We start from the raw sequence: 25,850 nt of genomic DNA, 5'->3' as shown, positions 1-25,850 counted from the left end.
GTTAGTAAACCGTCTCAGTTTCTCCCGGCGTGGAACCAGAGCTTATGTTCCACACAAGCCATGTTCTGTGATCCGGTCGGTTTTCCAACGTTGTACTCAGTTATCTGCCAAATCTTGTTCTAATTACCCCTCGAGAACTTTTATTCAGTTCCTTCACACCTTTGCGTGAACATGAATATTTATTGTATCGAAATTCTTTGTTGTGTGTCACAGTTCTTAATTCGGATGAATCTGTTGCCGTTATCTCCCCAACCGTTCTGGACCGGGTTGACTGGCGACTCCGTTCGATCATCATACATTCACCTGGCTATTTGGACATGGCCAGGTTTGCTTTGAATCAGCAGGATACAACATTCCACAGTCGGTCTGGCACTAGTGTTCGGAGTAGTGCACACGCGGATATGTTACCCTTGGGAGTGCAGCTCACATCAGGGAATGCACGATACGAATTAACAGGTTCCTATCCGGCGCTAATACTGATACCACAGGTGAGGAAAACAGATGTGTTGCTCAGTTTTCCTATTCCAATTCATATAACTCTTTTTGAGACCCAAACTCAATGTCTGTCCAGTGTGGCCATTATAGCTAGAGGTTCGAAGAAGCCAAATTTGTTTCTAAGTATACTCGCTATTGCTATACCCTCTTTAAATGTAAGTGGCACCCGTTTCTGGGCTTACCATATTCGTTGGAATAAGGCGAATGATGCTTATTGCTAGCAAGCTGGTTACAGTCAAAGTGTCCCGGATGAGATTTTCAACCTTACTTTCACATTCTCACCGCTCCCCCACTCACTATTCTTCCTGAAGTTTCCTAACCACTTGAATTTTTCTCTGTACTATTTCGTACCATTCTCTATGTACTAGTCAATCACCCAGGTGTGTCTGACCAAAGTCGCTCGAGCTTATCATCATGGCCGATTTCCAATAGTCACCTGGCAGCATCCGGTAACTGGAGCCTACCTACTTCGTGGTGGTGGGTTCAATTCAAAGTCTATCATTGGCGCACTCAAACACGTTGGATCAAGTGGTCCAGCGGCCAATCTAACCACAGACAAAGATGGTGAGTGCATTTGCCTTTTGTTTGCTATGAAATTGCCTTGTGCACCTCGTCGCTGTTTGCCCTAAGGAACCGGAATGTTCCTGTGCACAAAATATCTATATTGACACTTTCTATCTGGTCGAGCTGGAATTAGCAGAACTGGATTATTTTAACTGTTACAGGTCATGCTTTCACTGCCCGTTTCTCTCTAAATAACATTATTCTCGCAAAACCAAATTAGTTCGCAAATGAGTGTATTTCGCTAGCATTATTCTATGTTTTCCATAACCCTTAGTGACATGTTGCCTAAGTAGAAATTCGAGGCGTGTGCCAGGAATTAGTAGGGGTGGGTCGAGTCAAGTTCTCATGAATCGGTTGCTTCTCATTGATGACCACATCCATTGTTGTACTGTTGATAATTTAATGCTGTTAGTGATTTTATATGGGTCCTAGGCTAACAATCCCCATCATAATTTACACGATAGCAACACTCTCGACTTTCGTCACGGCTTGTGCATTGTTCTCCGCGTGAAACTGTCACGTCCTCGATACACAACATCTCGTACTGTCTTTGGATTTATCCGGCTATATGGACTATGTTGTTGTGTTGTTTGGTGACAGGGCTGTGACCGTTCTCTTAGTTCAGCAGATTTACGGTTTCAGCTGCTAGTCCACCTTGTGTCCTTTGGTAAATGTGATTCTACACCGGCTGACCTAATGGCAGCGAGGTAGCAATAGGATATCTACAGTCAAGTGCGACTCGCAGATGTGTACCTCTTAACAGTGACCATTTACTCACTTGTGCGCTCATTCGAAAAGTCTACTACTAACCAGCCAACTCACTGTGACAGTCTTGATACGCCACGCGAATCTGTGGTCCTTTTCTCGACACCACAGTCATCTTTGCCTCAGGTCTGACGTGACGTCAAGTTTAGTCAGCAAGTCGGCTTTTTGTTTACCGACTTGCTGTATTTGGATCTCAACGGCCTGTCACCAGGGTGCACCACTGAAACTCCTAGTGTCAAGCCATGGCATGTAAATTGGAACAAGTGGATTGGAAGTGGCTGATTCATTTTAGGTGAATCGGTCTAACTGGCTGATCGGTAAACTGTTCAAGTCGATTAACCTGTAAGAGTTCCCACTGCATGCTGTTTTCGGTTGTGATTATATCTGAAGGGATTATCTTCGTTATTTTCAGGCCCTATCTGGACTATCCCGTAGGAAGCTGGCTCACTTATTCTCAGTTTCCCGAGCATTTATGATCGACTGACCTCATCCAATTAAACCTCAGTCTGGCCGGCAGTGCAGCTCAGTAATGAGTGTTTACCTAGAGTAGCTGACTTATTCGTCCCCTATTAAAACCATATAAGTTGATTAATCGTACCAGTCCGCTTAGCATGCGTTGTCCATTTCGGCGGGGATCCGCAAATTTGAGTGTTCTAACCTTGATTGCGTTAGTTTGCGCTATTATACGTGTTACTAAACTCGTCCATCAGTCCAACGTCAGTGTCGTTATTGTCTTTTGGATTTCGTAGCCTCGAGATGGTACGTTTATCGTGGGCTACCGACCGAATCCATCTCTTTACTCTCGATTGTTCCTCTCTGGTCTTGAATAACCTGAGCTCTCACGGTTTCCTTGCGATAGGGAACACCCAGCTGGTTTGGCCTTATATTGGTAATTTACACAAGTATTTCGATGGTGACGAATAGTATGACCATGCTTATGTCCGCGTAGTCCTGAAGCAGCTCGAAATGACTAGCGAGTCCGCACAATGGTAAGATAAGGTCTAACATGAAGCTGACTGCCAAAAGACCCAACTGAATTTTTTTACTTGTTTGCTGTTTGCAGCTTACATGTGAGCATTTATGCTTAGTGCTTTTGCTGACTAGAAATAGACACGTTCAGTGCATACCCGGAGTAGTAGCTCTCCATTAACTATTCTTAGGACATCAGTTCCGAATTTCCCACCCCATACGTGCCTCCACTGGAGCCCAGTTGACCGATCTGGACACTCATAGCCTATGTGGATGACGGTATGTATGCTTTCGTTGACCGAAACAGTCGTCTTCGATCTCGATAGAAGCCATATTATTAGCCTCGCAGCCACAGTCTATTGGATCATACGCTGACTCAATAGACAGTTTATCGCATCGATTTGTGTTTATCCCAACTGAGCCAGATAACTGTACAGCCCAATAAGGTGCCTTCTGTCATAAAGCTCCGCTCAACACAACTTACAAGACCTGTCTCCCACAAGCGGTTGCATCAGGCGCACGAGACACTCGAGTAGTGAAACGGGCCTGTCCTGGGTTAGCTTAGATGTTTGGCGGAGTCTGAGTTGTATCCATGTTTTAGAGGTACCGTGCATATCGACAGAAGGGGGAAGCCAAAATTCAGCAAGAGATGGCTGTTACGCAGTTCAGCTGAGAGTAATTGAAGAATCGACCTGGGTCATTTCTTTTGAGTGAATAAGGGCTTTATTTTTATGTGTTTCGCTGGAAGCAGACTACGTGTAATAAGGCATTATTTTTATGTTTCGCTGGACAGCAGACTACAAACGGGACAATAATCCGGGGGCTGATAGCAGTCTACTTGAAGTAGGGCACGGTCCGTGAACAAAGGGCCACAAGGGAGAATGATACATCCTAGTTGTCCGGGTTGAAAATGATGGCTTGTTTTAAGTGCACCAACTCGAGCATTTCACTCGAAACTGACTGAGACAGTTATTCGAATCCTAAACCGTGACTGAACAGTCTTACCTGCAGGTTACTTGATACGAGGGTTTGCTTATGAGACCCTATCCCACCGTCATTGTCCCAGACGTTCCAGAGGACCCAGGGAATATGCTGGGTATAATCATAAGCATCAGTGACAGCAACACTGAGGCTTCATTGTCGTACACCAATGTCACTTCATTTCAATAAAGCCTTTTTACCGAAAGGGAAACACACGTAGAACGGGCAGCTAATGACTAACCAACCACAATCATCTGCGGTGTCTCCACCTCAAATGCTCAAACAATCTGAATAGAAACTGAGAGCATGAAAGCCACTGACACCGATTAATCGCCATATCTTCCACTGTCCCCAGTGACCCACAGGAACCGTTACCCGATGCCCACCCTGGAAGGCAAGAAGCACCAGAGCCACTCAAACATTTGGTAGCACCCTTCATTTCCTTCTCCCATGTCAAATTCTGTCCACCTCTGGGTCTTGGGTTCGGAAAATAACACTCATCTGAGCAGGCGATAACTCGGCAAGTGCAACACATGGCCCAACCAACTCAGCTCGCAGTACTGCGTGCACTCTCTGAGTGAAGTACCATGTTTTTTCACCGAAAACCCGTTTCCTGATAACCTCATTATGAATTTTCTAGTTCTGTGCGATTTTGGATATAGTTCAACGACATCGCTAGTCAAAGGACTGAAGAGCACTCAGCACCTCCTGAACTGGCCAAGTCTCGCAGCCACACAACAATACAGCTCGCACTGCAGCCTGATTGATAAGTCTTGTGGTGATGCCACCTACGGTACAAATTGGCAAACGTACTTCTAGCTTTCGACATTCGCGCGTTGACTCCGTCTGTAACACTACCGATAGAGCTTATGCAACTTCCAATATACTATAGCGTTCTACAAGCCCAGTGCCACTCCTTGGATTCTCAGAGGGATGTTCAAGCGTCTCACAAAACAAATTTGCACCTGGGGGACGCGAAACACATACCAAAAGACTAGATGGCCTTGGACACCATTCCAAGTAACGCTTACACAACTTGTGCTTCTTCGACAATCGTAATAATGTTGCCTGTATATGCCAGGTTCAAAACGTTCTCCGTCGAACACATCTGAACACCTAATTTTGGAGAGACGTCATACACCAATTTGCGCCACAAGTACGTAAATACATTCACCGCGCGATATCCACTAACCTCATGGCCAAACCTCATTGCGCAAGCGTGTTGATGAGAGCTAACCGGTCGACAGAATGAGGACGCACTCTTGAAGTCAATGAATAGCAAGATTGCGCCTATAAGTAAGTCGCTGCTGTAACGCTTGATAGAGCTCGGTGTGGTCCATACAGCCCCCTCCCCACCGAAATTCTACCTGCTGCCCTTGGATTTCCTCTTCACGCGCATTCATAAGACGACATCAGAGAAGCAACGCAAAGAGGTTTGTTACAACCCCAGTCAGACTGATTCCCCTGTGATTGCCACATACTGCGAGCGGTACTTTTGAAAATGGATACCATTGTCGACAGAATTCAGTTATTTGGGACCGTTTGCTCCTCTTCGATAGAGACAAATAAGTTAGACACGCATCGACTGAAGAACAAAGCGGGTGGAATTTCCCATATATCCCAAGCGCTTGCGGTGATTCCGATTTCACTGTTCAGAGTTGCATTGCTGGTCTGCAATCAGGGTGATCAACTTCAGGTGACCAGTTGAACTGTTCTTGAAAGTGTTCAGCCAAACAATTTAAGAGTTCTTTTAACAGCTCTATACAGCCTTCTAAATCCATCGAGTTCATGGATCCGCGTAGATGCTCTTTCCTGCTTGACTGTTTGTCAACTTGTTTTGCTCTGTATTCCGAGCCTCGAACAATTTTGGTATGGCACGACATGCAGGGCTCAAATCCTGATGGTTGCGCCATTCCACAAGCCGATCGGCTAGCATCTCGCAGGGTTTCGGATAGTACCCTCCAGTAAGAGTCAACATCAGAAGAGGTGCTGTTCGAGGGTGATTTCACTAGCTGGCTCCGATAGACTTGTTTCACATCAGGATCCGAGAGCTTCTCAATGGCCAGCCGAGGTGCGTGTATCTTTCGCGCCTCTGAATAGTGCAACGAACAAGTGCATGCTCCGCATCCACACAGGCGTTCCGAAATGGAAGACAATCAGTAATTGGCCCATGTCACGTAAAACTAATAACGATGTGGTCTATCTGTGTTGGAGTTTGGGTTGCATGCGGGAGCTGCATGTAGCCAAGCGACTTTGGCTGTTTCGGAAGTTAGTACTGCACACAAACATTTTGGTCAACACGCAAGTGGGGCAGGCGTTCGCCGTTGTCCGTGCATTTCGATTATAGTTCAAGATATCCACCAGATTGAACTCGAGCAGCTCTAAGTCAACCTACATACGCATTCATATGCGCCGCACCCACAACGATATGTGAGTTCTTCGTCTGTCGGATCACTGCGTCGAGGCGTCGTAAAAGCTGTGTTTATTCGTATCTGGACTGCATTCTGTTGGGTCGTAAGCGGATAAGATGAAGAGATCGCGACGATGGGCGCCTTCATGAGTTATCCTGACAGATGTTACAGACCGAACCGCATTGAAATGACTACCAAGGGACATCTGTCCAACCAGACAATCTTCACCTCTGTGGCTTTAATCGGTACCAACTGTGTCAAAGCCACTTGCAATGGCTTCTCGGTCACTGAGTCTACGTAGCTGGTGCCATATTTGCTAAAACCGTTGGGTTATCCTATCCCTTTTTCGTGTGTTACTTTTGAGTTTGGAATGAGGGAAAATACTCTGGAAGCGCCATCACCACCTCCTTTTCAATGTACCTCGATCTTCAGATGACTTTTGCACTGTACCTATGTTTTCTTTTAACATATGTACCACCCTTGTTACCCACCATAAAAGCGCACGTTGGTTGCTATCGTGTTGTTCGTTGCCCGTGCTTTTTTTTCTACACAGCGCTTGGTGCGCTTTTTAAATAGTCTACAAAATGTTATTGCTTACTTTAACTGAATACTACTACGCGCTCGTGTTGTTTACGCCACCCACTTACCCTTCACCTTTCTCGTCCATGACTGGCAGTCGTCATCTAATTACAGAGACTAAGTATTTTCACGATTAAATTGTTTCGTATTATCGTAAAATGAATAATTGAATTCACTGCTTGATGATGAAAACATAATCTACTCATGCTATTACCATCCTAATGGAATCGGATTATCCGTACAGTGGCATTTTCATGTTCGCTGATAGGATCTATCGCTCAAATCCTCCGCGCATATGTTTTTGCTTTGCCCCGCACCGCTGAATTCGAAGGTCGCTGTGTGGTAAACATCTTACTCTTCTCTCCACCAGGCAGTGAAGAATCTTCAGAACAGACTGGTAGTTCCACCTCAACCGGCTGGGAACATGCTCGTTATCTTCTGGCCTTGATTGACATGTCATTCAGCGCGATGACTGCCAATGGCCTGTATTTGTCCCAGTCTGCGAAATCAGTCGTCCGGACTGATGGGCCGCCCCCTGCGATGCACACATCTACCATCTCACCCACCGCGCAAACTCCGGTGACACATGACCGCCGTCTCCTGGGTGGTTTACGCACTAATGGAGGAAAGACACGATGTGAGTTTCGTCCTGACACTTTCACTTTCACAGAATCTTTATTTTGTTGTTAAGATGTATTTCTTGAGAACAACAGTGCAACAAATCTTGCCTCCTCTACGCAACACAAACGGTTGTGTAGGACGGACTTGCAGACAAAACATATTTCAAATTAAAGCCGTCTGTTGACTAGCTGTCTCGAGTGGCTAGGACTAGGGTCCGAACCCGACCTCTGTCTCTCGATTTCCCCTGTGTAGGTTTGGGCAACCTGGCATTATCCAAGCCCTCGTGCTCCCTTCGGGTAGCATGACAGCTAGGTACCGGAAGGATGTTACAGCTGAGCGAATTTTTTATTTGGTACTCAGTCGGTAAAGTTTTTTATGCAGACTTTACGGAACGCTCTTCGTGGCCCCTTTCAACAACAATGCTCATCCTGCCGTCCCTGTGTATCAAGGGCGAATTTCAAATGACCTCAGGATAACTTAACGATCGCCGATTCTTCACGTTTCAGAAAAATATAAATTTATTAGAGGGCTTCTATATCATTCGGCGTTCAAGACACTCAACAATTATTATTGACCCATGTTTCATCATACTTGGCGGGGTTCATCATCTCAAGTACTATACATTCTCGTAACGAATTCATCTAGCTGGATTCTGTTTCGTATCACAGACTACTCTGGCATATCATTAGGTTATTCTTTACGCAAGTTCAACTACTTCTGACACTCGGGGCATTCACATGGTACTTTCATATCGAAACTGCATACGTGTCAAACGACTCGCCTTGCATTTCGGCGTCTACTTTCAATGTTGTGGTCATTTGTGATTTTTTCTCACCGTAGCAGCGTTTCTTTTGCTTAAATCAGAACAATTAGACGCGACCGAGTTCAAGACAGCCTGTCGGGAACTTCCCGTGGAATCTCTTCAATAGCATCATGTCGCCGGCCCCACCGCAGTTATCTTTTCCACACGTACCTCCATTTATTGCTTAGTCCATGTTTTTTCGTCGTCACCACATTCCGTTTCCAAGCATTTTCTGCGTTTACAAGAAATTCCTTTTTTAAGTCGACAATTTAGTGCTGTTTATTCGGGTTTTAGGGGAATCTTGTACATATACGCGAATTAGCACGCTGAAGCGTTTTTTTCCTTTATAATTCTTTTTAATTTACCGTCAACCAATCCGGCTAAAAACTACCGTCTGTGATTGACCTGTACCCCTTATTCAACCTCTGTGAAGCCCATAGATCGAGGACGTTCTCGTTGTCTGATGTATCAGCAGCTTCTCTGGACGCTGTTTTTAAGCCTCAACGGCGTAAAAGGAGCAGTCATAAGCGACGCGTTCATCGTGGTAAGCACAGCACTCTCTACGCGGAATTCCGTCCTAACAATGAGTCAGTACAGTGGTGGCAGCCGTAGCAGCACACTAATCCCACGCCGGTCGTCTACCTAACATGTGCAGTCTTACCTTTCCAACTCCCTAACATCTCACTACGTGGCTAGGCCCAGCAAAAAACCCAGCGCTGTAGCTAAGCCTTCTATTCACACGCAAATGACCGTCTACGCCTTAATTCTCGCTCTGTAGCCCTCACCTTGATTTAGGCGATGCGTATAAGTGTACCCGATACAAAAAGGAGTCATACCGTCTTTCCTATTAAATAACTGCAATCGAGGGTGCATGATGCCTCCATTGTATCCGCATGCTTTTTCGACTTAGATCCCACATGGTTCTGACAGAATGTGGCTAATGATGTGCTTGGAGATGCCCGGTTCGCTCTATGCGCACTATATTCTGTCTAAGCTATCTATCATATCCACAAGCAGGTATCACGTCTTTCAGCCCTCAAATCGATTTCTCACAATCGTCTCTCAACACCGTGTTCCCTTGAAGTTTTTTACGGTGGAACGGTGTGCATGCAGTCTGTCACTAATGGGCCTATTGGAAGCCTACGGAGTTCCCCTTTTCTCATTGGTTGTCATCCTCCCTTGTTTTGTTGCAGCGCTCTAGCAGACTAAGTGACGTTTCTTGAAATGCCCTATTCCCAGTCATTAGCGGACTACAATCCCAGGTTTAACTTCGGTTCCCTCTATTATTCAATTCGGTTCACTCTTGCTTGTGTTTCTCTTCGTTGCTACCCATCTTTTATTGTTTTTCTGGTTTGGTCCATGTACTGATCGAAAATCCTATTCGCCCTAGGCTTCAGTTTGTCTCTAACAAGTACTGGTGGCTTTCGCGGCTACGGGGCACATCAGTGTTGTCTCGCAAGTTCTCAGTCGTTTCATAGCATCAGTTCTGCCTACTTCCTTACCTTCAGCTTTATATTCCATCTGTTCTGTGGAATCAGGTATGTAGCAATATACCGGCGATCGCATGATCACCCATGGCTGATTGCTATGAAATTAATGGTGTTCGTGATTCGCCTTCTTTTTTCGAGTCATGCTATTTGATGAATCGTACCGCTTTAAATGATACAAAATTTCAAGTCCATCTTTTCAATACGTATCTCTTACTAAAAGTACCCACCAATGAGAGTCAACATCAGAAGAGGTGATGTTCGAAGGTGATTCCACTAGCTGGCTCCGATAGACTTGTTTCACATCAGGATCCGAGGTGCTGTATCTTTTGCGCTCCTGAATAGTGCAACGAACCAGTGCATCCTCCGCACCCACACAGGCGTTCCGAAATGGAAGACAATCAGTAATTGGCCCATGTCACGTATATCTAATAACGATGTGGTCTATCTGTGTTGGAGTTTGGGTTGTATGCGGGAGCTGCATGTAACCAAGCGAATTTGGCTGTTTCGGTCAACACGCAAGTGGAGCAGGCTTTCGCCGTTGTCCATGCATTTCGATTATAGTCCAGGATGTCCACCAGATTGAACCTGAGAGTCTACCCACATACGCATTCATATGCGCCGCACCCACAACGATATGTGAGTTCTTCGTCTGTCGGAACACTGCGTCGAGGCGTCGTAAAAGCTGTGTTTATTCGTATCTGGACTACACTCTGTTGGGTCGCAAGCTAATACGATGTAGAGGCTGCGACGATGGGTGACTTCATGAGCTATGCTTACAGATGTTGCCAACCGAACCGCATCGAAGCGACTACCAACGGGCATCTATCCAAGTAGAGAATCTTCAGCTCGATGGTTTTAATCGGTACCAACTGTGTCAAAGCCGGTTGCGGTGGCTTTCTGATCACCGGAGATGCGTAAACAAAGACCTGGGGAAATCGATCGGGCAGTATTTTCGGCAAGCTTAGTTTGCTCCTGAATCCTCGTTTCACAGGGTAGCGCGCATGATCAGCCTACATTCAAGAGCCATCTGTTGTCTAGGTTCTTTCAGGGTGCAATCGTACAGAATGGCAGCTGAGGTGAGCCGATTTCGAAGTGTCTGCGGGCGCTATAACCGAGTTAACTGCAGGTATTGCAACTGACGGCAGCAAGCGTTGAGGTGAAATGTCAGTTCCTAGAAGTGGTTATATGGAGTGTCGCTGGTGACGGAGTAGATCCGGGTTGGAGTGCTTTATGTGGAGTCGAAATATTTTTTTTAATCCCGGGTTCGTTTCAGCAAGTGATTGAAATGGGTTTGGGTTATATTTTGTCATAAATATCCAGGCTTTGAGACTTTTGCGCAATTTCCTGCACTATGCCTGTCGGCCTAATTCGTCTCCTAATGTTCTTTGGTGTTGATTACTTTCTCGGTGATCAACTAAGTTACGCAGTGATATGTTCTGTCGCATCATAACCGTGCCGGTCTACGTTCTCCTCTCTCCTTTGTGTGTACATCAGTCGATTTCTCATGCAAAATCCATACTTCCAAAATAGTGTTTTCTCGCCTCTCCCCATGACAACCATCCATCGTTATTTCTTATGTGAATCCAGACTTTTTCAGTAAGCTGCTGTAGTTTTCTCGCCAACTTCTATTGTAATCTTCATTTTTACAGTTGGTGTTGCTTGCGTTTGCCGGTGATGTGCCCTATTCATTTGCTATTTGTGTTGTGTCTCCCCATCTGGTAACCAAAAGTAGAAGGCCGGTGTGCTTTGGTGGCTGATCCGCGTTTGTCTTGTAATAGGATTATTCGGTCCGTTGCTTCTCCCGTTTTAAAACTCCAAACATGGTTACGAGTGGTAGCTTTCTTTCTCTTTCACACTTTAATGGAAACGTGACTGCGTGTGGTTGATTATATGGGCAGCTTCGACGTATGCATTCAAAATGACGCACTGATTATATCGGGGACCACATGGAGACACCTAAACCTATTTTGCTCTCATGTGGCAGTTGAAACCACCAAGTCTGACAACTTTTTAGAAAGTACTGACTGGTTGTTGTGAGTGGTTGCGCAGGTTAATCTTTTCTGAATCACTCCGTTACATCTACATTATCAGACCGTCCCGCTAAACAATTGCTTTGCGCTTCAGTCTCTGCATTCCCATTGTAGCTAACACTGCGGAATCAGATTCTGAGGCGGATGCCGACAGCAGTTTATTTGATTGAATGCACTGTCTGATCTCCTGGTTAAGAATAGTTATAATGGATTCCGTTGCTTATCTGTTTCCACCAAGCAGCAACCGCGTGGTCATTGTTTCGAGTATAGGGTTTCCAGATGATGCTAGGTAAATGTTTTAGCGATCCTGTAGTCACGCTAGGCTCTTTCGAAACAGCTGTGAGTAGATGTTGATATTTTCAGAGGAGAACCTGGGCGCTGCACAAATCCTCCTGTGGTCTACTGTCCACTGATTTAGAGCTCATCTTCATTGTTTTTTGCCTCTGCACATCGTTCGGCTCTCGTCGTAGGTGTAGAATTATTTCACACTAGCTTGTGATGCTGTATATCAGCCATGTTTTTGTTTTGTGCTAATTGTTTTTGTAACCAATGCTCCAGCTCTGGGTAGACTCGCCGGTCTCACGCTTCGACATGGTCGTCGTGGCCCTACCCCAATGGGCAGTGTAGCTTCTGGACTGGAGGATGACCTGATCAGCACCATCAGTGACTCGAATACGAATTTACGTGGGTTGAGCCCACTTATTTCCGGTCGGTTTGGTGGTTATCCTGGTAATGCGGCGGCTACTATGTGTCATCGGTCCGTCACCCTTTGCGTGCTAGGGGAAAAGTCTCTGATGAAGGTCAGTTTTGTGGTTTTCGCTCCCGGATCTTTTTCGTCATTGTCTCCTGTTTCACCATTGACCGTTGCAGTCTATACCGTTCATCCATGCTTTCGTTGGTATCTTACTGCCTATGCTTAAAGTGATTTTCTGGCTGCTTGGACGCACATTTTTAGACCCAAGGGATGTTCTCGTTATGATCCTTTTTTTGTGGATGGTGCAGGTAGGCCAGTGCCGGTGCAGAATACCTTACTAGTGAACCTCAGACTACTAGTATTCTGTCGAATATAGGTCTTTCACCGCTGTTTGCTGTACCAAAATCCAAATGCTATTTGCCACATAGTGATGTGGCTGATTCCGTCATGGCTAACGTTTGCCGTCTAATTTTAGCCGAGCTGATCGCCAACAGCAGCGATTCGGAAGCACGTCAGGCACAAGCTGTCCGTCATACTGGGTCTTGTATGTGCTTCCCGCTACTTGTTGCGGGGACATACCGTACTACGGCACAGTGCGTTTTTTTAGCTGGCCGTATCACGTATATGCCGCGTCAGCCCCTCAATTATTCACTACTAGTCACTGCACTATGATATTCAGGTTATAGGAAGCCTATATATTTTATTCATGTGCTTACTGCTAGTGCAATCATTCTGGGTTGTTTATTCACGCATGCGAACATACCCGGTCGATAGAGTATAACAGTCCCGTGAATAGGACTCGCAATATCATCCAAGTTCAGTCCCATGCATGCCTAGTTTTGTTCGGTTGTGTTTCCTCAGCTGTTTGCTAAAGTCTTATTGTCAAACTCCCTCCATTTCAGACCCTTTCAAAGCAGTCTCATGTTCGTTCTGTCGAGTTTATTGGTGTAGAATTCTTTACACATTCGAACATTGCCGAGAGCTTTAAAAGTGTAATCAAAGCCTGCATGCCCAAAGACGGGGGCAAATCTTCTTCGCAGAGCAATGTGCTTGCCGCGGCGGTGAATGCCGCAGGATTGTCTCCGGTGGCGTCCAGCACCCAAAACACAATTCCGGATGGAGAAGCAAATGCTTGGGGATCTGGTGGCTTTGCAGCAGCTCCACAGCCCACGAGCTCGTCAACAACCGTACACACCGCGATACATGACAGTGGGTGGCTCGCTCAACTACAATCGTTACTTCAGTTGGCCGGCGCTGTTGTTGACTTGCTAGATTTGCACGCAACCTCAGTTGCCGTTTGTCTGGAGGACGGGATGGATGCCGTGACTCAGGTATGACGCATTTTCAGATCATTGCCAAGTTATGCTTGTTGCTTATTGGAACGTTCCTCGATTGTTCCTTATTAGAAGCTTTAGCATATTTCTTCCCACGGTGATCCAGTTAGTACAGCTGTCTAAGCTACTCAACTCTTGATCGGCCTATTTTCCGTATAGCACCACGCTATCAGCAAGATCCTACTAACGAATAACAGTTTGATTTAATTAACTCCTTAGTTTACTTCATAACGTGTCATGTGGCTCGATGCGCTCTAGTTTGACGAGATGTCAACTTTCAATATATATCTGGAAGTCGTTGAGCTCATCAGGTGCGAATACGTCACAAGGGTTAGAGTTAACCATATTGGGGTGAAGACGAAACTTCTGTGATCACCAGTTCGTAATGACCTCTTTCGATTCCTGATGATATTTTTCGGAAAGAATCGTATGTCCTTTTGACGTGATCCAGTGCACACAAGTCCTCTGCTTACGGGTTTTTTTTTATTCTTCGGATTACCCGCATTGTAATCCCGCGTAATGGAAAAAGTAGTGCTGAAGGAAGAGTTTGGGATTGATCAAGAATTTGTAAGTTCAAAGGAGTGATAAACAAATGAATATTTCGATTTCCTTGACAAATACACTACTTGTTTGGTTGTTGGGACCTCTGACGGTATTTTTGTAAATAGTTAAGAAAGCGTACTTCGAACGTCGGAAAATAGAGCATTTGTGCTAAATACCGTTCAAGTAGCTCCTTAACACCGCCGTAACTCGCAAATGAATTCATTGAGCCAGATACAAATATTGTTTGCCAAACTGCTCTGAAACCTGGTCCAAAGGTTTATTTCGTACATGCATCTTAGGTCGAAATTATGACACAATCTGTTTCCCTATTCTTCTGCATGTTGTCGTGAGGTTAAAAATAAGGGCAGAAAACACATTTATAGGCTACTTGAGTATTATGCCAGGAAAAACATGGAACAAAATATATAGCCCTCGTTTAAGCAGTCATCCTATTGTCCTGACGTAATTGTTCTGGTGGGTGCACGTGAAAAGGGAAAGCACTCAACTCGAGCGCAGACGACCGCGAAAACAAACGACCCGTAAAAGTCATGTGTTCATACCTTTTTAGTCGTTAGCTATCGACACTTCTGTTGAAATTTAGATTTTCTGACCTACAAATGATCTACCAAGATCGATTGGCAACTCAGGGCTCGCTTTCCTCTGTTTGGGTTTATGAGTTATGGGTTGCACGTATTTGCCAGATTTTTACTCGTTAGTCAGGGCATCGGAGTCATGTCTCTAACGACCTCTAGCGCGATTCGCTGCAGTTTTTCAAAGTCAAAAACATCTCAAGAAGAATTTTAGTATATGCAATCATAATGTTGTCGAGTAACCTAGGAGTTCATCAAACAGACTGTTAAATGGTGCAGTTGCTCTCAGCCGTGCCTCAGAGTAATCCTTCACGAAGATGGAGAGGGGATCGACTTGGTGCTGGCTTTCTACAATCATTCCGAGGAGCCTACACCTAAAGACACTCATTCAGGCAATCTGGATAGAAAGTTACATCAACATCATCATTGACACCATTTACATCGCTTTGCAACCATATTTCGCAGCGTCTCCAACCAGGTATACTGACCATCACGCAGTCCCCAGTCTGGAAGGCAAGTGGCACCGATAGCACCCAAAAGTTTCTTAATCCCTTTCAAACCCCTCAGCCAGATCAAGGGTCGGCCACCTCACTGCTTCCGCCACTCAGATTTAGGCACGGAAAACAGCACTCTGGTCGGCAAACGATCGTTCAGTATACGCAATACATGGCCTAACCAACACAGCCTCTGGTGATGGACACATTCTTCAACGGAAGTTTCCGTTCCACAACCGAAAATCCGCTTTCTGATGACCTTGTTACGGATTTGCCAGCACCAATCAACACGAGCTATGTTTCTGAAGGGAAAGAAGGTTGTCAAAGACCTGAAGACGTCTGAGTTCCGCTGCTCGAACAGGCCAAGTCTCACAGGCATACAACTGTAGCAATGTAGCTTGATCCACACGTCTCTTGAGATTCAGGGATATACCGCTTTAGCACCAGAGAAAATCGTTCATTTGCAACACTTTTTCGGTGCTCAGTTACCGTGCTACCCGAAGAAAACAGGAGGGTTAGGAAACTGCCAGGTTTCCAACACTTAGACAGGAGAGATCGGGATGCAGGGGTTAGGTTCGGATCACGAACACGCCGGTCAGTAAATTCGTGCTCTTACCCCTGAGCCACCTCACCACAGGTATCTCAAATTAGCAACCGCGACCCGAGACTTGCAGATTTGTGCATTGACCTCATCTGTCACACTACAGTCAGAACTAATACAACTTACAAGGTACGTAAAACGCTGCAAAACTTTAGTTTCCTTTTTCTGAATTGTAACCGGTGTGTTTTAGTGACTGCAGATCTAGGATCATTGCCTTATAGGGTGCAAAGTGCATACCAGAAAATGGGTTGAACTGCCCCTCCCCTCCCCTTCGGAGCTGCGAACGATGTCGTCTGTACTTTCCAGATCTTCGTCAGAGGCCATTTTAGCACTGAATTTTTGAAGACCTTTCAGCGTTCATCTCATTATCTCATCGATCACGAAACTAAATAGAAATGGAGAGAGAGAGAGGGCACCCCTGACGGATACCGCTTTGTGAACAGAAGCTTCTAAAAAGCTCACCGTGTACCCTGACGCGTCCGCAAATCTGAGAATACAGCCTTATTATGCTAAGAAACTTCCGGGACATTCCTTGGTGTGCCAATGTGTCAGGGAAAACTGAGTTGAATGCCCTTTGGAAACGCAGAAATACTAAAACTGTTTTGTTCATACGTACGACGTCGTTTGAACACCTGCCGGAAGATTTGGTCCAAGTAACTCCTACCAGGCGGGAACCCCGCTTGCTTGCATCTTGAATTCTTGCTGCTGAACAGGAGCAGCTTATTGTCCTGTTTGCTTCAAACTGCGAATATTGAAGGCAGCCAGATAGACTGGGCGTCGAATTTTGAAAACTGATTTTGAGATGCCTCAAGATGTCGGAGCCGGATAACGCGCAGATGTTGCTTGCAAAACCGCTGCAGGATGAACGAAGTTATCATTCCTAACTGCTGGGCCTACATGGAGGGTGTTATTAATGGGTTGTGATAGAGGGATGAATAAACATGCGTGTTGCCGCCTTTCAGAGATGCGTAAACGGAAGCGTGAGAAAATCAATGGGGAGGTATTTGCGGCAAACTTACTTAGCTCTTGAATCCTCGTTTCAGAGAGGTAGCAAGGATGATTAGAAAGCGAGATCAGCATATATGCAGGAGCATTCTGTTGTCCGGGTTGTTTCATAGTGCAAACATACAGACTGGCAGCTGAACTGAATGTCGGGCCCTAAAGGCTGATTTCGAATTATATGCGGCCGCTATAACCGAGTTAACCGCAGGTATTGCAACTGACGGCAACAGGCGTTGGGATGATGTGTCAGTTCCTAGAAGTGGGTCTATGGAGTGTCGCTGGTAACGGACTAAGGATGGAAGAACAACGAATGTATGAAAGGGGAAGAAGAGAGCTTCACCAGTAGCTTGCCGTGCTGTATGCAGTATATGATGTGGCTGATGGAATGACGTGACGGTCGATTTGGTGTGAGATTGGTTGTAGGTGCTTAGTTCATTGCTATAGATCTGGACGCTTATGGTCGTCAAGCAAGGCCTTTGTCTCAAACGCCTAACCGCACTGCAGCACTGTGTTAGTCAGACTTCTATTTATAGACCAACCTCGTACTAAAGACTGTGTGTAACACGTACATTTCGTAATATAGCTCAGTGGATTATGGAGGTGGACAATCGGTCTTATCGGTCCAATCTGCTTGTACCCGGATGAGCACAGATGAGAACACTGAATAGCTTCGTACTTGATGGGTCATAATACTAATTTCACATTGTTTTTGGTCAGTAGTAATTTAGTACAACTACTTTTCACTGGTGTAAGGGCTGTGAAATCCTTTCATGCTTCTGGTTTGAAGATAGCGGAAAAATCTCTCTTGGTTGTCTAGACGTAACACACCACCCATGAGTTTGCTAAAACTACTTCGACCACCATAAACTAGAGGTTCAGCTAGATTCAGTTGAGTCTTCGGTGGAAACTAACTTCGTGTGTAAACGAGAGCATTTGTCGAAGTAATTTTTGTTATTCATAAGCCTGTCTCACTATGGACAAGGCAGTTTCCGTAGAAGTGGTTCAATTTTAATCTATGCATCAAAATTGGAATCGGTTTCATCGTACATATTGGAAGTAAAGTCATCAGTCATCCCAGATTTTGGATCCCATTGTGTTTATCATTTAGGGAATCCCAACTGCGCACTTTTGATATCTCCTCGTACGGTGACGAGACGTTTGCAAATCAATTGCCAAGCTCGGCGAACAGATCAACAGCCACCTGATCAACAACCAACAATCCTAATTCTCATTTGTTTGTCCAGGAGCTACTCCACTTTGTCTTTCGTTCCAATCGGGTTTTTATCTACTACACTGTCCAGAGAAGATCGAAACTATCTAGGGTTTGGAGAATGAATTGCATTCCCCTTTTGTTGACACAATTACAGTCGTATTGTGGACACTCCACACCAACGTATATTTGTCTCGGTTTATCAGTTCATGCACGTCATATGTATAATGGCCTGAGCTTATACATTAGTGCTAACAGAAATACCGGACCCTTCGTAAGTTAACAATACCTAGCTCATCTAGAGTTTTTTGACGTTACAAAATTTGGCCCGACAGATTTGGTCACCCTAGCGGCAAGTGGGCTCTACTTTGTTAACTGATGAGTTGGTTAACCCGCGGCAGTTTGGAGTAGGTATCCCTGTCGGGTGGGCGAATTTCGCTTCAAGCTACAACAGGCATTATAATAAATAGCTTTCATCTAATGTCATCATCCTTCTAACTACCATATTCTTGTTTTAGACTGTTTGTTTGGCCCAGGTCATGCTGGATCCACACTATCGAACCTTATCTGGTTTCTGGTCCTTGGTGGAAAAAGAATGGATCTTGTTTGGACATCGCTTCAATCAACGACTCCATCAAACTGCCCCTACCAAGTCCGATCATATTTCTCCCGTATTCCTCCAGTTCCTCGATGCTGTGCATCAACTGGCCCGTCAGTTTCCAGTTTCGTTCGAATTCAACGATTTTTTCCTTCAGTTTCTCGCCTATCACCACTTCTCGAACCGATTCCGTGACTTCAAGTATGACTGCGAGAAAGATCGGTTTTCTGCGTGGTTCGGTGTCTCTGATGGGCTGCGGTTGGCATCAACGATCGGAATGCGTAAAGATGGTCGAGTATTGGAATCTTATGACAGCCATTCGATCTGGTCTTATATCCAAAAACAGCACGAAGAGTGGCCTGTGTTCTTCAACTTTCGTTATTCTCGTGAAATGGGTCAAAAGGTTCGTTCGTCGGTGGAGCATTTTGTCGTTTTTGTTCCATCAAAATTGTGACCCCATGTCTCCTCTTTGTTGCCGGGCGTTTCATCACCACATGCCCACATGTTGTTTGCTCTGTTCTTGCATTTGAACTTTCATATAAGGTGTACTCGTAGGACAGTTGTGGATGTGTCATGAGAACCCTACGAATGCGGAGGCTTTCGCCCTCATTGGTTCATGACTGGTTTGGATAAATAATCAGGTTATGCACGAGCAGTCAGACTACTTGATTAAGTCGGCAAACCGAATTCACCAGCTGTGAAGGGTGAGCTAACGAACACCTGGTCGTAATATCAACAGTGTGTAACTGATGTGCTGTGTGCCCTTCCACACACGCCAGATGAGTCAACTGAAACCCAAAACTTCGTGTGCCGAAATTTTTCAGAGAGCGATCTTATCTCTTCGAATAACGTCCCATTACATTCCAAGTTCATAGTTTGATATGTTTAACATAAAGTGCTTGATTCAGTCGGCACATGGTTAGAAAAAACCATTTCACATAAAAAGGACGAGTTGATGAATACATTACCCAATCACACATTAAACTAACGTGAGCACGGGACTCCAATGACTTCTGTGAGTCGGACCCCTTTTTAAGGCTGTTCCACTTGATCGTATAAGGTGAATGGGACTTGTCGGCAATCTTTCGATCTTGCCTTCTTGATTGATGATGATCCATTTCAGTTATCGTGCTTCGTTAGCTTTGGGGAAGCACAGTTGATCATTGTCTCACAGGCAAAAGTTTTAGTTGGTTAACTTTTACTTCATATGCAGTAATAAATTATGGTGTTCAACGCTAAACTCACAGTCCAGAACAATAGTACTGCTAATTGCGATCATCGCACCGAGCATTCTTTGGGTATTTTCGACTACTTCTTTGCAGTGTCGAATTCTCTTGGTAAAAGGTTCTAATTAGTAGGGCATTTTCTTCCCCGGTAAAGTCTATCCAATTAGTGTACATTACATTCCTCGTTTCTACCACCCGTGTTATTCGCTTTTTGGTTTAGGAGATACTGTAACTTTCCATCTGTTCTGCTTTATCTGTCCACTGTGATCATAGTATTCTGTTCTCTCCTTTGCTTTTGTGAAGGTTCTTCGTCCGGCCACCAATATGGCTTCTTTGGATGTCTGGAAGTTCTTTCTGACTGAAGATTTAGCGACCGGCCCGGTGTATGACTTGGATCACTTTTCGCCCAGTTATCGAAAGCAAAACAACCGACCCTACGATCCAGTGCTTCGTCAAGGGCTGAATAATACTCATGTGGTGAGCTGCTGGTATTTCGTTAGGCTATTTTACTGTTTGCGTTTGGTGCTTTTGGTGGTCTATGGAGATTAAGTTCGGGGGGGGGGGGCGCATCTTTGCTTTCTGACTTGGATCACTTTTCGCCCAGTTATCGAAAGCAAAACAACCGACCCTACGATCCAGTGCTTCGTCAAGGGCTGAATAATACTCATGTGGTGAGCTGCTGGTATTTCGTTAGGCTATTTTACTGTTTGCGTTTGGTGCTTTTGGTGGTCTATGGAGATTAAGCGGGGGGGGGGGGCACTGTTTTTACTTCTTTAACAAGGGTTCTGCAGCCATCCACTGTTGTCTTGAGCATTGAAGGTTTTTGTATGTGAGATTGCAGAACTCCAAAGTAGCCACTGTTTGCACAAAGGCAGCGTCAATCCCTGACACGATGCGCTGAACTCAGTTTTTGCCTGTTCGTCTAATCCTTCACTTGGAACATTTGAAGCACATCAGGCTTCTTAGTAAGCCTAATGTTGTCACTGGCTTATGTTTTGCCAAGCGTTGTTGAAATAGACTAGTTCATACCCACGCGATTAACTGATGAGGAATCGGCAGGAACAACCGTTACGACTCGTTTGGATAACCTACTTTAGCTCTCAAAATACATGCGGTTAAAACTGCGCTCAAATATGCAGGGTAGTGTTTTGTCGTTTCGCATAGTGCACGGAAGTTGGGAATACAGATATACTGGGTAAGATAGATAAAAGACTTGTTCTTTGGAAATTTTTTTCAGTCGCGCAGGGCAAGCTTCCAGATAGCACTCAGTGGCTAGACATCAGAATTGTATCTAAAGTTAGGTAACTTCGGGATGTTTGGATTTTTAGATTACTTGTCTTGGTTGTATCCATCGGCTTCAGCTGTGTTCTGATCCTATCCGTTGTTTTAACTTGAAGGAACAAGTTTACGCCTTACTGGGTCTCCGAGAAGGGGAGGAAGCTACTGGTTGGAAAGCTGCATGGGATCAGGCTCAGTCTGAATTTATCGGACGTCCACATAAAACTGTTGCACGAACACGCCCTTTTCGACGGTCTCAGCCAATTCGAGTGGACAGACGCGCCCGAGTGGCCGATGCCGTAAAGTTGCGTGAGTGTCCTGAGCACCTGACTATCACGGCGGATTATCGGGAAGCCAGCGAGCCCTTGCATTCATCCGCCAGTTCTGAAACTAGTCGGATGCCATTACCACCCAGACGAGCTGTGTCGGAGAGCTTTACCGAGCTAAACCAACGAGCAAAACCTACTTCTGGGAGTTTTTCGAACCACACAACAGTAACGCCGCAGGATAATGTTCTCACCCAAATGGATGAAAACGAAGATATGGTTTCAGCAAGTTCCAATGTCACTGACACCTTGCACTCGACAGAACTTTATACCGAGAAGTCATTAGAAAGGACTGAACTGAACGGAGACAGTCAGCGTAACACACACAGGCCTTCAAGTGATTTAAGTGATATCTCAGCCGGACGGCATAAGGTCGCTATCAATGCTTTATTGATTGAACCATATTCGGAGGACGAAGCTTTCCACGAAGGTACAGGGGCTTCGATCGGGGACGATGATGATGATCGATCACTAAACGAGGGTGATTCTTCTGATGAGTGCCTGGCCGCCCGTTCTGCCGCGTTTGACTATCATCGGGCTGCCACGTTACAGCGCCTGACTCGCCGGACCACTCGTAACGTGTTTGCAGACGGGGGACTATCACATCCCAGTGTGGAGACTGGGCTCGGATACGAATCAGACAGTTTACACAGCGGATCTGCGGTCAGCAATCCAGTAGGAAACTCGATGGCCAGCGCGGATGAAGCTCACCTTTCGAGCGTCATGTTTGCCACGGTAAGTTTTCGTGTCGGTCCCACCAAGCTCAGGGATTTCCTACCTTACTTCGTTCATTTGTAAAATTCTTGCAGATTTCTTGCACATTTATCGGGAAACCCTGCTCCTCGCTGATAGACAGTCATTCACGGCCCTCTTTAACTATTGCTTAGTTGCTTTTCTCATTTCTTTCCGAAAAAGCGAATTTGCCTTCACACTTTCTTTCAGATTCAAGCAGATGATATTTTGGCTGACTCGGTGAGTAGAAGTACACCGCAATAGCATTCAAATTCTACTTGTTGAAACTATCACTAAATCTCTTCTATGATGCCTTTAGTGTTTGAGTGCATAGCGTGTGGACCAGACGAAACTTGAGTAGCTTTGTTTGGGTGGGTAAATTTTGAGTGGGGTAGCCTGTATGTTTGACAATGCAACCAGCTCTTGGTCCAGGTAATTTAGAATCTCCTTAAAGAAGATTGTCCATCCAAAAACAGTTCATTTACTGTATCATCTAAGTATCATCAAGTACTCGAAGACCTAGTGACTGTCGTTTATACTCCACAATCAGACACGCACAATTGGATTGGATATAAATGAGGGCATTCACGGGACGGATTTTTGCCCTTGTGGTCTGCGTGGCTTGTTTGCACTGTGCGCTCGGACTTCCCATTGAGGATTTGCAGCCCACGTCCGTGGCAACATTTGATCTCACAGTTTAGGTATTCACATAGTCAACTTCCTCTTGCAGAACAGCACTCTGATTAAACTTTTCCGGTGAATTTCGTGCAGTTCACCCACCAGTTATATCTAATTTATGCGTTCCCCAATATCCTTTGGGGTCTGTTGGCTCTGGATAAAGCCCTTCGATGACCAGCTGATGTTTTTTGGCAACTTATCACTAACGCCTTTGGCAGTTGTTAAGAAATAGGTTTCTCTTCTGCAATTCCGTGTACTGTCGTTTGTAGCTAACTTCCATTACAGCCTATTACTCAACTTGTGCCCTGTGCACTTGTTTAGAAGCATATCATATGAACTCATCTTGATGCAGCTAGTCTTGGACACATCAATTACAGCTATGACAGCTACACTCGCCCGTGTATAGGGAAGATCCTGGAAACTTACACCGCAATGCCCATTAATTGAATAAGCTCGTTTAAAATTTCCTTGTGAATTTCAGCCTCATCACTTCAATTCAACAAGTGTGAGCATGTCAAACGCCCGTTGTCATTATTGTCAGACGTTTCTTTTGTCTCTGAGCACTGGCCGACAAGCCGCTTGCTGTGCGAATTGCGGGATCCTTTGTCACGAAAAGTGTGCCCCTTTTGTGCCAAAAACCTGTCGATCGTTGCCTCACACTCCCGGAATGGCTGACGGGACAATGCGCCCCTCTGTCAAACTGGATACTGATGAACATCCAGCACACAAGTTGGGTACGATACTAAGTCCGAACCTACCATGGCGTAATGACCGAACTGCTCTTCGTACATCGTCAGATTTGTCAGCTACAAAACGCTCTAACTTGTACCCGTAAGTTGGAATATTCCTCGTGGGCTTCTTCCCAACTTTGTGTCTGTTCGTGGGTTGGAGCAACTTGGTTTTTCCAATCCACAGGCTGCTAACAGTGGACTAGATGCAAGATTTTATCTTGTCTCCATTTGCCCAGTCGCAACACCAAAATCAAATACCATAGAAAACGGTCAAATGGTTAAATTCAGCATTGCATACATCGAGGTGGATCGATCACCAAAGTTGTTTGACAAGGGACTAGTTAACTCCATCGATTCCGTTTTATTTGTACCAAGGAGGAATGCGTCACTCGTTTGGTTGATAAAAATAAAAATTTGTCATCTAAATGTGAAATAATTAAACACAGCGTGTTAATGAGGAACATCGTTTTGTAGCCTTACTCAGTGATCACCGCTTTCGGGTTTTGAGAATTATGACGTGTTCCACCCTTCGTCGAGTTAGGCTTCCTTCAGTATGCGTTGTCCGTATACGGATTCCCCTCTGTAGCCTCTATCAGGATCCATTATTGTGTTCAGCTTACCTATTAGTCATTTATGTGCTCCTTATGTGCACTTTCTTTAAATTCCTTATTTATGGCCACTGTATGGTAGCGCGTCAGCTCAACATTTTTCATTGCTTGACCCTGGTGCCCTCTCTCAAAAGCCTAGATCGGACGTCTGACTGCGATAGGTCCCAGGAAGGTCCAGAACAGCAGTACTCGTCACCCACGATCCAGTCTGTGACCCTCTGAAGAGGTCGTATTTCGTATTTCTTCGTTTTCAGAGTTCCGCACAAGGAGGAGTTGGATACTGAAGAAATGGGCTACAGCTTTAGGGATGATATCGCTATGAAGTGATACAATGACGATTTTTAATTTCGGTGTGTCCATCAGTTGTTGCTAGTGTGTCAGTTTGTCTGTTCTCTGTGCTTGTCAATTGGCCTGAAAACGTGTGGTCACCATACGAGGAAACATCGTTGATGCGCACTAACAGTGTCTCTTCTTGTGGTGACGAGATACTTGCGAGCTCGGCGAACAGATCAACAACCAACTGGATGCACTGCACACCCATCATTTCAGTGGGAATGTTATTTAAGACGTAGAAGTATTTTTCTTATATGACACTACTCGTAATATTCATGACTGCCGTTTCGAACTTTTGTGGGCTCGGCAAGCATGCCTGCTCCCGGAAATCTTATCAGTCTTATTTCCTACTTGAAATTTGGGGACTAGGCCTCTCGAACGAACCTCAAGAAGCGAGAACTCAGTAGTGGGTTTCTAGTGTTTTCATCAGCCTCAAGAGTATTACATGAGGTCGACCTAAAGCTACCACCTTGACGTGGTGGTCGGGCTTCAGTGCTGCAATGATCCCGCGGGCTACACTGGCTGGAACTTCGTTCCACAAGGTGCAACCATGCCAGGAAGGCCAAAGGAGAGCAGCAAGACCCCGCACTACGAGTAATCGTGCAACGAGGCGGCCTGGGGATAAATTCGTACTGTCCTCTGCAACAGGGGTGTGAAGGCAGTAAGGTGTTTCCCCCAGGCGACCAGCAGCGATGCTGCCTTCCCCCGAGGAAGGATGGGTTAGAAAAAGTCGGCCCCAAAAACCGCTTACTCCGATTGCCCAATGGTTGCCCGTGACCGCCGGCGCATTATCCAATACGGTCGAAATACTTTTAAAACCAGAGAGCCCGGTGCTGCTCAAAAGGCACCTGCTGTGCGCAGCCGCCTCCCGGATGAGACAGTCAAACTTTTGAGTCAAAGGCTCAAGGTGAGGTATCTCAACCAAACCCCCTTCCTCGGCCTGGGCAGTCTGGAAGTGTCATTTGCCCGCGCAGTTCAGCGTCCACCGATGTCCTTCCCCAATCCCTTCCCACTGCACAAGCAAACGTCGCTGGGCCATTTGACTGTCGGTCGTCTGACCGAAGGGCCTTATGCTTCACGCTGCCTAAAAACATTAAACAAAATAACACCTTTCTAAATCCACGAGATCCTTTCTACATAGGAGCTTTTAACGTCCGTACTCTAT

At 45.5% G+C, this 25,850-nt stretch overlaps 2 protein-coding genes across 2 annotated transcripts in view; one reads left to right on the top strand and one right to left on the bottom strand.

Annotated features, from left to right (window-relative positions):
* The window catches only part of T265_02187 (hypothetical protein), a gene marked incomplete at both ends in the record, with an annotated part of 95,797 nt that overhangs the window by 63,498 nt on the left and 6,449 nt on the right, over nt 1-25,850 (top strand). The window contains 9 exons of the mRNA XM_009166361.1: nt 214-488; nt 864-1,059; nt 7,135-7,401; nt 12,266-12,507; nt 13,304-13,723; nt 18,694-19,176; nt 20,303-20,476; nt 21,397-22,338; nt 23,495-23,844. Coding sequence (XP_009164625.1) covers nt 214-488; nt 864-1,059; nt 7,135-7,401; nt 12,266-12,507; nt 13,304-13,723; nt 18,694-19,176; nt 20,303-20,476; nt 21,397-22,338; nt 23,495-23,844 — 3,349 coding nt within the window. The remainder of the gene's footprint in view (nt 1-213; nt 489-863; nt 1,060-7,134; nt 7,402-12,265; nt 12,508-13,303; nt 13,724-18,693; nt 19,177-20,302; nt 20,477-21,396; nt 22,339-23,494; nt 23,845-25,850) is intronic.
* On the bottom strand, nt 10,103-15,359 carry T265_12944 (hypothetical protein; the record flags this gene model as incomplete). Its single annotated transcript, XM_009166378.1, is given in 4 exon segments — nt 10,103-10,262; nt 10,306-10,485; nt 10,494-10,687; nt 15,282-15,359. Coding segments are annotated over 4 exon segments (612 nt in total).

The sequence above is a fragment of the Opisthorchis viverrini genome (assembly GCF_000715545.1).
Source record: "Opisthorchis viverrini unplaced genomic scaffold opera_v5_25, whole genome shotgun sequence".
NCBI lineage: Eukaryota > Metazoa > Platyhelminthes > Trematoda > Opisthorchiida > Opisthorchiidae > Opisthorchis > Opisthorchis viverrini.
Note: the sequence above shows the minus strand (reverse complement) of the source record. Positions and strands in the feature narration are given on the sequence as shown.